Source organism: Phyllobates terribilis, unplaced genomic scaffold (assembly GCF_046119375.1).
Source record: "Phyllobates terribilis strain yellow unplaced genomic scaffold, ASM4611937v1 Scaffold_11__3_contigs__length_659146591, whole genome shotgun sequence".
NCBI classification, from domain to species: Eukaryota; Metazoa; Chordata; class Amphibia; order Anura; family Dendrobatidae; genus Phyllobates; species Phyllobates terribilis.
The window spans coordinates 414,189,081-414,203,572 of record NW_027362771.1 but is presented as its reverse complement, the minus strand read 5'-3'; the positions used below and the strand labels follow the sequence as shown (position 1 = coordinate 414,203,572).

At 45.6% G+C, this 14,492-nt stretch overlaps 1 protein-coding gene across 1 annotated transcript in view; it reads left to right on the top strand.

The window, feature by feature from the left end:
- Positions 1 to 14,492, top strand: part of SLC30A4 (solute carrier family 30 member 4) — a 34,017-nt gene that overhangs the window by 1,736 nt on the left and 17,789 nt on the right. The window contains exons 2-5 of the mRNA XM_073653092.1: positions 2,979 to 3,125; positions 11,172 to 11,325; positions 12,195 to 12,396; positions 13,340 to 13,445. Of these exons, the coding sequence (XP_073509193.1) occupies positions 2,979 to 3,125; positions 11,172 to 11,325; positions 12,195 to 12,396; positions 13,340 to 13,445 (609 nt within the window). The remainder of the gene's footprint in view (positions 1 to 2,978; positions 3,126 to 11,171; positions 11,326 to 12,194; positions 12,397 to 13,339; positions 13,446 to 14,492) is intronic.

Genomic DNA, 14,492 nt, shown 5'->3' with positions numbered 1-14,492 from the left:
GCGGTCCATCACACTACAGGGGAATTGCTGTGCCCCCCCTATAGTCAGTGCGGTCCATCACACTACAGGGGAAATGTGGTGCCCCCTATAGTCATCGTGGTCCATCACACTACAGGGGAAATGCGGTGCCCCCCTATAGTCATCGTGGTCCATCACACTACAGGGGAAATGCGGTGCCCCCCTATAGTCATCGCGGTCCGTCACGCTACAGGGGAAATGCGGTGCCTCCCTATAGTCTGTGTGGTCCGTCACGCTACAGAGGAAATGCGGTGCCTCCCTATAGTCTGCGTGGTCCATCACGCTACAGAGGAAATGCGGTGCGCCCCTATAGTCGGTGCGGTCCATCACGCTACAGAGGAAATGCGGTGCCCCCCTATAGTCGGTGCGGTCCATCACGCTCGAGGGGAAATGCGGTGCGCCCCTATAGTCGGCGCGGTCCATCACGCTCGAGGGGAAATGCGGTGCGCCCCTATAGTCGGCGCGGTCCATCACGCTCGAGGGGAAATGCGGTGCGCCCCTATAGTCGGCGCGGTCCATCACGCTCGAGGGGAAATGCGGTGCGCCCCTATAGTCGGCGCGGTCCATCACGCTCGAGGGGAAATGCGGTGCGCCCCTATAGTCGGCGCGGTCCATCACGCTCGAGGGGAAATGCGGTGCGCCCCTATAGTCGGCGCGGTCCATCACGCTCGAGGGGAAATGCGGTGCGCCCCTATAGTCGGCGCGGTCCATCACGCTCGAGGGGAAATGCGGTGCGCCCCTATAGTCGGCGCGGTCCATCACGCTCGAGGGGAAATGCGGTGCGCCCCTATAGTCGGCGCGGTCCATCACGCTCGAGGGGAAATGCGGTGCGCCCCTATAGTCGGCGCGGTCCATCACGCTCGAGGGGAAATGCGGTGCGCCCCTATAGTCGGCGCGGTCCATCACGCTCGAGGGGAAATGCGGTGCGCCCCTATAGTCGGCGCGGTCCATCACGCTCGAGGGGAAATGCGGTGCGCCCCTATAGTCGGCGCGGTCCATCACGCTCGAGGGGAAATGCGGTGCGCCCCTATAGTCGGCGCGGTCCATCACGCTCGAGGGGAAATGCGGTGCGCCCCTATAGTCGGCGCGGTCCATCACGCTCGAGGGGAAATGCGGTGCGCCCCTATAGTCGGCGCGGTCCATCACGCTCGAGGGGAAATGCGGTGCGCCCCTATAGTCGGCGCGGTCCATCACGCTCGAGGGGAAATGCGGTGCGCCCCTATAGTCGGCGCGGTCCATCACGCTCGAGGGGAAATGCGGTGCGCCCCTATAGTCGGCGCGGTCCATCACGCTCGAGGGGAAATGCGGTGCGCCCCTATAGTCGGCGCGGTCCATCACGCTCGAGGGGAAATGCGGTGCGCCCCTATAGTCGGCGCGGTCCATCACGCTCGAGGGGAAATGCGGTGCGCCCCTATAGTTGGCGCGGTCCATCACGCTCGAGGGGAAATGCGGTGCCCCCCTATAGTCGGTGCGGTCCATCACGCTCGAAGGGCAATGCGGTGCCCCCCTATAGTCGGTGCGGTCCATCACGCTCGAGGTGCAATGCGGTGCTCCCCTATAGGCGGCGCGGTCCATCATACTATTTCACATGGAGAATGCGGTGATCCCCATTATATTAGGGGCCCGTCGCATACCCTTCATATGTATTTGTAGGATCTGATTGACCCCAGAGATGTAGGACTGGCATGTGATGTCCATGGAGAACGGTGCGATTACCTGCAACAGATACAAGCCGCAATCAGCAGTGCTCTACTTCATATCCCTAATATATTTGAGGATTTTTCCATGTTGGAATATTTAAAGGGGTTTTCCAGTTGATTAGGTTAAAGAGGAATATCCCTTACCAGTAAGAGAAATTATAGTGTCAGGGATTCCTGGTAGGTCGGGCTCTTCTTGGTCCTGTCTCTGCCACAATGGAAGCACCTGCTCAGCCAGTCACTGACCAGTGAGGGTAGATGGGGCCGTCCGCGATTGTATTGGTTCGTGGTGCTCTGAATTGGTGAATCTTTTTGCTCTGTGCCGTATGAAGTATAATTCTAATAGTCTAGAAACCCCCTTTAACCAGTGATCAACTAGACCAGGTCTTCTCACACTGGGCCTCACCAGACTGACTAAAGGCTGTCCTAATAATTAGATAAGTGGCCAAATCTGCCAATTTTGGCAGGATCAATCGACCATCTAATGTGTATGGGGGCCGCCCAACTGCCCCCTGCAGATTATGTTGGTAGGAATAAGGATTGCATCATAGGAATTCATTCAAATTGATCCTTTTGTTCGGCACAGGGATAAGTCAGTCAGGTGATTCTGGTATGTGGCGGGCCGGGGTGGTGGGGGGTCAGCAGAGATGGTTGTCGGCCAAGCTTAAGATGATGTCTGGACCTCACCTTAGTTAGAAGTCCTTGCTCAATTTACAAATCTTAGCTTTTGTTTTCTCATCCCAGTGTAACATTGGAATAAGTGCATGAGGTTTCTTTACTTGCCGTCTTACATAAACCTAGGATACATCTTGTGTAACAGGAAGGCTTCTCCCTCTGAAAATATCACCGATGTTCTCATCAAACAGGTTTTGTAGAATTGGAACATCGTAGACTCTTTCCGGCAGATCACCTGGTCTGTAATATACGCTCACATCTAGTGAGCATCATACAATGGCCCTGTTCTCATTAATGGAACCCATGCCTGGTACTTGCTGGGCAAGGCATGGGTATTTCGGTCACTATGCTGCCCAGTGCTGTTGCACCTCTACTGACCAGGTGGGAGATATTAAGAGGTCTGAGCGCCATCGTCTTCCCCGCTCTCTGGGGGTTCCAGCTGCTGGGCCCCTGTGATCAGTTTGCTGTTTATTATGTGTTTCCGCGATTTCATCTGTGGCTGCACGAGTTACATAAGTGTTCTTCCTGGTGGCATCTTATGAAAGAATTCCTTTCTGCGTACTTAACTTTTTAATCCTTTTATAACAGGTGGGTATATTGCCAACAGCCTGGCGATCATGACTGATGCGCTTCATATGCTTACTGATCTCAGCAGTATTATTCTGACCTTGCTTGCACTGTGGTTGTCTGCAAAGTCTCCAAACAAGCGTTTTACCTTTGGATTCCATCGCTTGGGTAAGTTTAGCTTAGACTAGCTAAATAACATGAAACTGGTGTTGGTCATATCCTCACTGGGTGTTGTAAATCACTGACCTTTGACTGATAATGTTTCATTTAACTCCTTAATGACCAGGCCTGAAAGGGCCTTAACGTGGATCTGTCATCTGAGAGCTGCATAATGTAGTGGCAGATACCCCGATTCCAGTGATTTTTTATTGGTCTGCTTGCTGTCATTTTGATAAAATCACAGTTTATCTGCTGCAGATCTAGCAGTGCTGAGAATGCTGAGCGCTGTATAACCCCGCCCACACCACTGATTGGCCGCTTTCTGCCCATGTACAGTGTACACAAAAAACTGCCAATCAGTGCTGGGGGCGGGAGTTATACTGAACTTATAAATATTCTTGACTACCTGACAGCAGGTTTACTAGTCCTCCAATGACAATCTTCTGCTGAGTGATTTTATAAATAAATACAGCAAACAGCGCAGTAGGAGACACATTGCTGGAATCAGGTTCTCTGTCTCTACATGATGCTGATCTCAGATTAGGTGGCAAACACCTGGTGATAGATTCCCTTTAATGAGTTGCATTTTATTTTTTGCCTCTCCATTTTTCTGCAGCCTTTATTTTTTTTCACAGATTTGGCTGCTTGAGGTTTTGTTTTATGCAGCACAAATTGGAGTATTTATTATCCCTGTTTTGGGGTACCTATAAATTACTGTTTTGTTTGACTTTTTTGTTTATATATTTTTTTTATATAGACAGTATATTGTTGTACTGTTCACTGTTTAAACCAAATAACCAACTGAATGAATTCTCCATGTGTTACATTTTATTATATATCTTATATGAAAAATCTTTTTTTTTTTTTTTTCCTGTCTTACTTTTTGCTAATGAGATCTATCTTCAAATTATATAATAATTAATAATAAATATATTCTAATCACTCTGTAATTCTAAACTGTATTGGTCAAAGGTTTGGACACGCCTGTGCACATTATAGATTCAGACTGAAGGCAACAAAATCACGAAAATACTCACATGGAAATGAGTAAAGAAGCGTGTGTGAAACAAACCAACATACATGTTAACCTTAGATTCCTCAAAATACCCCTCTTTACTCTGACCGCTTTTCATCCCTTTGGCATTCTCTCAAGCAGCTTCATCGGGTAGTCACCTGGAATGGCTTTCTCACAGCCTTGAAGTAGTTCCCTGAGGTACTGAACACTTATTGGCTGCTTTTGCTTTCACTTTATGGTGCGGCTGATCCCGAAACATCACAATTGGGTTGAGGTCGGGTGATTGAGGCCATATCATCTGACACTGCACTCCATCCCTCTTTGGTTTGGAGTAATTGTCCTGTTGCATGCATCACAAATGATGGTGCCACTAAGTGCAAACCAGATTGGATGGCCTGTTATAAAATGCTGGGCTAGCCATGCTGGATAAGGCTATGTGCCCACGATGCAGAAATGCTCAGGATTTTTTCCTGAGCGTTTCTGCATCTCCCTGGCAGAAAAAAACGCATGCGGATTGTACATGTGTTTTCCTGCCAGGGACATGCGGAAATGAAGCATTATTCACATGCATTTCCGCATGCGGGTTGACAAGCGCTTTCCAAGCGATTAGCATCACTTGGAAAGTGCTTGTCAACTTCGTCACACTATATAAATCCATGCAAACAGCATGGATTTATATAGTGTGACCCCAAAGAATGGTTAAAAATAAAAAAATAAATGTATACTTACCCTTCGATGGCCCCCGGTGTCCTGCTCACTCCGTTGTCCCTTGCCGGCAGCGGTGGATTGAAGGACCTGCCGACGTCAGCGTCGCGTGACCCTTCACATGACTCTGACGTCAGCGCAGGTCCTTCAATCCACCGCGAAGTGCCGGGAAGCAAGGAGGAGTGCAGCGCGGGCCGCCAGAAGGTAAGTATATATTTATTTTTTATTTTATTCTTTTTTTTTTTTTTTTACAGATTTTTTTAATGGTACCTGGGTGTGGATGAGACTCTCCTCTCCTCCACACCCAGGTACCATCCGCACATTAGAACGCGCCAATTACGCAAGTACAGATGCAGTCTTGCGGAATTTGCGCGTTCAAATGCAAGTCAATGGCGGCGAAAACGCAGCACTTCCGCAAAATAATTGGTAGTGCTGTGTTTTTTTTCCGCAATGATAATCCGCAGCGGAAATTTCCGCAGCATGTGCACAGCACATGCGGATTATCATTGGGGAACATGGCAGGCCTTCTACCATGTGTTTTTTAAGCGTTTCTGCAGCATTTTTGCCGCTGCGGAAACGCTTAAAAAACGCATTGTGGGCACACAGCCTAAGTCTGGAATAAATCGTCAACAGTGTCAGCAGCACAGCACCATCACACCTCCTCCATGCTTCACTTTAGGCAGCAAAGCTGTAGGAACCATCTGGTCACACTTTCTGCATTTCACAAAGACATTGCGGTTGGTACCAAAGTCTAAATTTTAGAATTTGTCAGACCACAGTATAGATTTCCACTGATCTAATCTCCAGTCTTTGTATTGCTCGTCTTAAACAAGGCTCTTCTTGGTTGCAGTTCTTAGTAGAGGCTTCTGTGTAGCAGTTCCTCCAGAATTTTTGAAATCTCATTCCACCAGAGCTATGTCTGTCTCCTGGGCTGAAAAGCCTAGCGCATCCGTCGAGCAGATTTGCAGGGCGGCTACATGGTCATCCTTCTATACCTTTGCTAAACATTATAGATGGGATGTAATGTCAAATAGAGACCTAGCATTTGGAAGGAAAGTCCTTCAGGCGGTTGTCCCTCCCTAAAATTCATTCTTTGGTATTGCTCCAGGTGTGCTGTCGTGGAGGGTATTGGAGAAAATAGAATTAGTCTTTCCGGTAATTCGGTTTCTAAGACCCTCCACGACAGCACGGGTAATTCCCGCCCTTTCTTGATTTATGAGAGAAACTCCTTAGTGTTAATAAAATATTATTGAAGCATTCACCTTGTGTGGTCCTCTGAAAACACTGGGCATAGTATAGGCGAGGGGCTATTTAACCTCTTGTGTTTCCTGTCCCTAATTAGCATGGGGAGGCAACCTCCAGGTGGTGCTGTCGTGGAGGGTCTTAGAAACCGAATTACCGGTAAGATTAATTCTATTTTCCTGGGGTGGTCCTCATGAAAGCCAGGTTCATCATGGCAATTTGATGGTTTTCATGACTGCACTTGAGAATACTTTCAAGGTTCTGGGAATTTTCTGGATTGCCTGACCTTTGTCTTAAAGTAATGATGGACTGTCGTTTCTCTTCAATTTAGTTGTGTGGTTCTTGCCATATTTTAGCTTGGAACAGTTGAGGAATAGGGTTCAGTTCTGTATAGATCTGTGGACCAACACTATGCCTGCAAAATACACCTGATTGTCACACCTTCTGAAGGCCGGTGATTCCACAAATGCTCTTCACGAGGCATACCTGTTCATTGGAAGCCATTCTAAGTGTTACTTTCTCAATACGCCTTCCACAACAGCATTGGAGGATGTTGTCCACGCCCTATTGGGGGACAGGAACATAGAGAGTTTAAAAGCCTCTCCCCACCGTCAATCCGCAGTGTTTTCCTGTCCCCCTTGGGGCATGGAGAGATCCTGCAGTGCTGTTGGGCCGGCAGGGCAGCGCTGTATTTTTACCTGTATTTGCTGGGCAGTGGTCGGTCGGGGTGCTCCCTCCATGCTGCTCCCTTTTGGGACCATCCTGGCTTCCTGCGCCCCACAGATGGTAAAGCAAGCCGGGGGATCGTTCATGCCGCTCCTGCTCTCCGGCATCTCCGCTTTCCTGGCGGCCTGGGGAGCGTGGACGTCGACGCGTGCAGGGGGCATCCCCGCACGCGCACCGGAAGTGACGTCGCCGCAGGCCCTGCCGCTTCCGTCCTGAGCGTTCCACACTGATATGTGTGGTGGGGCGCTTGGGAGCCGACAGGCGGTTTGGGCGCGTGCCGGGTGACGTCACTGCGGGTCCCATCGCTCCGGTCGGGGCGTTCCACATGGGACGCTGAATGTTTGATCCAGGACCGTCAAGGCCCATACCAACCCTGGATTGGCCCTTAAGTGACCGGAAAGGGGAGGGGACTGAGGTCCCTTGCTGGGAGGCACAGTTTTTTATTTAAAACCCGACTGAAGACACCAAAAGGTAAGGCTATTCCCACCATGGAAGGTGACAGGTCCAGTATACCTGCATCTGCAGAGCCCAGCATGCCCTCTGCTACAGTCAGTAGTACCTGGGTGGTCACTATGGGGTTATCTCAGCCTCCTTTTTTTAGATGACACTAGATCTCCCCTCCTTCTAGTTACATGGGTTCCCTTCTCTTCACCTTTCTTAGGAAGACAAGGCCCCTGCTTCTAAAAAGGATAAAGACCAGCCCCGTAGATGTGGCATCTGTACAAAAAAAAACTGTCCTCATCCTATAAGAAAAAGTTGTGTCAGCCCTGTACGGATAAAATTAGAGAAGAAAACCCCTCACTGATCGAGGAGCTCAGATCACTCGTTAAACAGGAGGTCCAGGTTGTTAGACCGGAGGTCCAAGCTTCCTTTGCTGCCCTGCCTGTATATTCCTCCTCCAGGCCCTCTCCCCCTAAGAAGAGAAAAATTCAAGAATTAGATTCAGATGTGGTCTCTATGGACGCTAGTGACTCAGCCTCTGATGATTTTGAGGAATTGGCATCCGTAGGGCCTGCCAAAAAAGTAGAAACCGGTAGATATTATTTTTCCTCGGACAACTTGGAGGAACTACTGGACGCAGTTTGAGGCACTATGGGGCTGGAGGAAATGGAGGTTCCCTGTTCTGTTCAAGACGAAATGTTTAGGGGCCTTAAATCAAAAAAGCAGACTGGTTTTCCAGTCCATGAAGTAATTAGAGATCTCATCCGACAGGAATGGAATCCCCGGAAAATCGTCTCACCACCCCTTCGGAATTAAAACATAGATTTCTGCTAGAGAGTGAAGGATTTGAGTGGGAAGTCCCTAAGGTGGACATCCAGGTGGCTAGGGTAGTGAGGAAAACTTCACTTCCCTTTTGAGGACTCGTCCCAATTAAAGGATCCATTGGACCGCAAAATGGAAAGCGTCCTTAAAAAATCATGGGAAACCTCCTCTGCCTCTCTCAAAGTCAATATTTCCTCGACTTGTATTCGACCAAGATCTGGCCTCTCACAGATGGATAGAGAGATTCATGACTTCGGCACTCAGACTTCACCCAAGAATTCAGTCTCAGGTCCCATCCTGGGATCTAAATGTGGTACTCAAGGGTTTAACCCTCTCTCCCTTTGAGCCTCTATCCTCTAGCACAATACAGACTCTCATAAGACTGCCTTCTTAGTAGCCATCACTTCAGCACGGAGAGTAGGAGAAGTACAGGCCCTTTCCATCAGAGAACCTTACATGAATGTGACCGAAGATAGAATTTCGCTTCGCCTGGCCCCTTACTTTCTCCCAAAGGTGGTTACGGATTTCCATCCTTCCTAGGAAATTATCCTTCCCTCCTTCTGCCAGAAACCTTCCAATTCAAAGGAAGCAGAGTTCCACCTCCTAGATGGCCGCAGAGCTGTCCTTTATTATCTTCAACAAACTGAGTCTTGGAGATTGGATGGGAACCTATTTATACAGTACTCAGGGCAGAACAGAGGAAGGAAGGCCGCTAAATCCACTATAGCAAACTGGATCAAAAGGCAATTGGGGAAGCTTATAGCGATCAACAAATGAATCCACCGATTTCCTTAAAGGCTCATTCTACCAGATCCACATCCACTTCATGGGATGAAAGAGCGGGCGCTGCTACTGAGCAGATTTGCAGCAGGGCAGCTACATGGTCTTCCCTTCATACATTTTCTAAACATTATAGATTAGACTTATCATCCACTAGGGATTTAGCCTTTGGTAGGAAAGTCCTACAAGCTATTGTCCCTGCCTAATAAAATATCGTTGGTATTCCTCCAATGCTGTCGTGGAAGGCGTATTGAGAAAATAGAATTAGTCCTTACAGGTAATTCGGTTTCTAGAAGCCTTCCACGACAGCACGAATTTCCCTCCCTATGGATTCAATATAACTGTCAGGTAACCATTTTTCCAGGTGATCTTGGTAAACACTAGGGATTGACTGTGGGGAGGGGCTTTTAAGCTCTCCATGTTCCTGTCCCCCAATAGTGCGTGGACAACATCCTCCAATGCTGTCGTGGTAAGGACTAATTCTATTTTATGAAGCCGATTGAGAGAATGCAAAAGCTTCATCAGAGTAAAAGGGGGGTACTTTGCGGAATCTAAGGTTTAGCACTTATCCCGGTTTGTTCATGTGTTATTTTACTTATCTCCATATGTGTGGTTTTGCTGCCTTCAGCCTGTATTTACAGTGTGCACAGGTGTGTCCAAACTTTTGTCTATATATAGTATAATGGTAGATGCATACCTCTGTCTGAAGTCTTTATAGACTGCGCAAGCGCGACACGCCTCTGGCTCCAGACAGAACAACGCATGGAGCCGTTACAGATAAGAAGAGTGTATGGCGCCAGAGATCGCGGTATGCGTAGACACTGAACACATACTGTGATCTCCGGCTCCATACATACTTACCTGATTGCACAAATACTAGGAGGGGAACACAGGAGGGGGGCAGCACATACCAGCATGGGAGACCATATACCAATAAAAATGCTCGCCACCTGGGCATAGAACGGGTTCAATAGCTAGTTTATGTATATGCATACAGTGTCCATGCGTTTTATTTTTTTTTTTTTATAAATGTATAAGTAGAGGAGACCTGGTTCAGAGGCCACAAGTGTCAAAAGATGGACTTTTGGCTGCAAATTTACAGCGCCTGGTTATCAAATGAAAATATTGTCAGTGTCCCTTTAAACATTTTTCAATAATCTAACCCTTTCATGACTGATGTGTAATCAGTTAGTCTGTGACCTTGCAGAAATGGTGCTGATGAATCTGTATTTTGGTCCTGCAGAGAAAATATACAAATTGATCTGTGCAACGGATTTGATGTCTGCAATATGACACTATGTTGCTGATTTTCACCCTTTGAAATAAAAGTAGTGAAATCTAAAGTTACATCTCCACAATGTAATATGCTACAAAATCTGCACCACGGAATCACAATTCTCACTTTTTGACAATTCTAAAGACAGTCTTTTGTTCTGGAGGAGCGTTCTGCCCTGAAATGCAGACACTCCATTGATGTAAATGAGCACGGTCACCAGGTCAAGTGGCCAGTTTTTGCTTTTTACTCCCCTGAGTGGTTCTCTTATTATAAATCCGCCATGCGGTTCCAGAGATATGGGCTTTTTTGTTTAGTGATAATTTTCATGGCCTTTACTAAGTGGCCATGCCTCACATGGTAATTACGCAGAGCAGCCTAAAGATACCGCCCCCTTGGTAAAGACCATAACAAATAGCATCAATTAGCAGCCATAGCTCTAGAACTGTATGGCTGATGTTTAAAGCACCACTCCAGCGTTTATTCTTACTGTATCGCTGGAGTGGTGCTTTAAATGTAAGACCCCTGTCTGATACTCGCCTGCTGCCGTCTTCATCCATTTCCAGCGTCGCTCCCATTAGTCTCTGGTGAAAAGTGACCTGCTGGCAGCTCCACTGTTTCATAGAGCTGCACGGAGGACACTTTACAATACAAGTCTATGAGAGACTCGTTCTGGCTCTCATAGACTTGTATTGAGAGCGTGTGACGTAGCTTCTGACTTCCGGCCAGTCAGAAGCTACTGTCATTAGATGGCGCGGGGGGACCGGAGGGGTACCAAAAAACTATGAAGATACCGGAGGGTGAGTATATGACCAGGGGCAAGGGGCTTAGGTTTAAAGCACCACTCAGCGGTGAAAACCGAACAAATGCTGGAGTGATGCTTAAAAAAAACAAAAACGATCACTCGGGAAAAGCAAGAATAAAATAACAGCAAAACCTGTCCACTTTTGCCTGGTGACCAGTCCTCTTTAAAGGGGTTTTGCCACAAATTGCCAATGTATGTGCTGTCTGGTGTGTTGGCATTTCCCTAATCGTCTTACTGTCCTTGCAGAGGTTTTATCGGCCATCATCAGTGTATTACTAATATACGTTCTCACTGGATTTTTGCTGTATGAAGCCGTTCAGAGAACAATTCACATGGACTACACTATTAATGGGGATATAATGCTGATAACTGCAGCTGTCGGGGTTGCGGTGAACCTCATGTAAGTGAAATACTTGACCAGTAATAATGAAACAATCTCCTGTACTCTGTATGAAGTGATATATACTACACACACTCACAGCACTGAGGAGCCAAATCCTAATGATGCTTAGAGGGGATTTTGTGAATTTGAAAAAAGTTTTAAAAAAAAAAAAAAAATCTGTTTCCAATTCACATTATATATTTTTGGTATTGTCACTTCTATGAAAGTCTTTACAAATTGTTAGCTACAATGTAAAAGCTGGAGGGGGGGAAAAAAGCCAAAATTGGAGGGTTTTTTTTTCATCATTTTCCTTGGGTCTTCCCCCCCAAAAAAAGAAAGAAAAGTGATCAAAAACTTGTGTATGTAGATATATATCTATATTATACCCTAAACAGTAAAAGTCACAACTACAGCTTACTATGCAAAAAAACAAGCCATCACACGAGTCCATTGACAGAAAAAGATATGGGTCTTAAAGAATGGAGACACCAACTTATTTTTTTTACAGTGCTAAATCTTTATTTTTATTTTAAAGCTTACTGCTTTTAATAGTTGTTTTTTTTTTTTTTTAAATGTATTTATCTAAACTGGAGAATCAAGTTTTCATGTGCTTTTTACTGGACTGTGAACACCCAAAAGACAATAGTGGAATGTTTTTGATTTTACCACACAAGGTTTTTCAGCATCTTATATGGTAAAGTGAAAACTGACATTCAAAACTAAAACTCATCCCTCAAGAGTTCTCGTACGGCTATGACAGTCATCTTATCCATATTGTTTATTGAATATTCATTGTATTGGCACAGTCCTGTTTATCTGTTGTGAGCCTTGGTTCTGGGATAAGTTTTCCTTTCATCTCCTAACATTCTTTTGTTTTGTTTTTTCAGAATGGGATTTTTATTGAATCAGGCAGGCCATGCTCATTCACATTCGCATGGTGGTCCTACAAATCCACCCTCCACAGGTCATAGCCATGGTCACGGCCACAGTCACGGTAGCCTAGCAGTACGAGCCGCGTTTGTACATGCACTAGGGGACCTTGCTCAAAGTGTTGGTGTACTCATAGCTGCATACATCATTCGTTTTAAGGTAAGAGTTCCATCTGCAAATTAAATATGTAGGAAAAATAAGAATCTATGGATTTGTCTTTTTCTTGGCTCTGTTATGTTAGCAGGACGATGTAAGATCCAAGACTATGGACGTAAGTGTGTACCGAGCATCAGGAGTGCATATCAGTTTCAGGATTACTTGTTATATAACAATGAGAGGGAAGGTCACCGCGCCCTACACAAAAACTTTATCTGAGCCTTTATTTTGGGCTTCATTACTAAATGTGGTTCTCACAGTTGTGTTACATATTGCTGTTAGAATGATAACATAGACGGGTGATATACAGTCATCCTTTGAAAGTGTATCTGTCATTTTTAGATTTTTTTTCAGAATAACCTGTCTTGTGTGTATACATGAGGAATAACACTATTCCTGGTCATGATAAGACTTATATCCAACATTTTCCCCCTGCAAGCTGTCTGATTTTCAATCTTCTCTGAGCTGGTGGGAGGAGACAAGCTGCTCTGATTTCTGCCATTTATAATACACAAAACCAGTGGGATTTTTGCTTTACCACGCACCCACACTTTGTAGCAAACAGAAGCAGCAGCAGCACAGAGGACCTGATACAGCAGTACTAAGCTGTGTAGCTGTGAATATATTCCTGGGAGATGCTAAATATTTGCCGCAAAGCTGCTGCTGGATTTCTGTGTGCTTCCATTCCATTTGTGTTCTCCTACTCCCCTCTTTGCAGACTATAATAGGAGGTGTAACCTGACCCCTCACTGTGCTGGCAGTCTGTTTTTACTTTGACAAATATGGATTTGAGCTTATTTATGATGAGTTCAGAATGTAGGAGTGGAAAATCAAAAACTTTATTATATTTGTACTATTGATTTATTGAAACGTCCATGACCGCTTAAATTCTGAATAACATACAATGTGTTTTTGTTTTATTTTTTTTTTTTACTTCTCTCTACAGCCAGAATACAAAATTGCAGACCCAATCTGTACCTACGTATTTTCGGTACTTGTCCTTTTCACCACAGTACGACTTGTAAGGGACACTGTACTTATCATACTTGAAGGTGAGTATAAATGTTACTTTACAATTTGCATACATTTAGACAAATCTGAAGCATCTTGCAGTTCAAACATATGTGGATAAGGGTTTGACAAATTGAAAAATACCATCCACACATGGAGGAAAAAAGTCAGGACAGGTGTTAACTCTGTGTTGTTGTTTTTTTGGGTTATTAAATTAAACCTGAAAATTTTTGTTCTGAATTGGTGAATATTTTCACCGTGGCAAAATCTGTGTCAGGAAAAGTCTGCTAAAAGTCAGGATTTTTCTTAGGAATTACTTTTTACACCCAAGCTGAATTTGGACATCCATGAAATTTGGTTCCTGTATGACTGACCGGGCATCTCCTGAACCAAACTCAACAGCGACCAGTCCACACGCCCTGGTCCATTCATGTAGTGTGCTTCACAGATGTCCTAATTTGGCCTTGGGGTGTGAAAAACAGTTGATGATTTGCAATTTTAATTGATTACTATTAATGAGGCTCAACCTAGATAATGTTACGTTCTAAAATAGCCTGACCGCTCACTACTAACCTGTAATGAAGATGATCTAATAGACTGGCGGAACGTGACTGAGATCTTATAGATGACCTGGTTTGTGATTGCACCTTGTTTCATCACGCTTGTAGGATTTTATGTCTATTGTTTAGATTTCTGAAATTCTTTGACTACAGGAAGTCATTTAGGAGTCTTTGGCAAAGTTAAGACTGGCATTTGGCATATCTGTCTTAATGAAGGGAACCTTGGAGCAAGATGCCCTGAATTTATTAAGAGGTGTGCGCCTCCTTAATAAATTTGGCACATCTTTCATCTGCCGTGTTCGATCGCTAGATGTGTATGACAGCAAGGGGCTAGTGTGCATTTATCATAATTTACATCACTTAAACCAGTGTTTCCCAAACTCCAGTCCTCACGGACCCCCACAGGTCATGTTTTCAGGATTTCCATAGTATTGCACAGGTGAGAGAATTCCTGATGCCTTGATGATACTTCCATCACCTGTGCCATACTAAAGAAATCCTGAAAACATGGCCTGTGGGGTCCTTGAG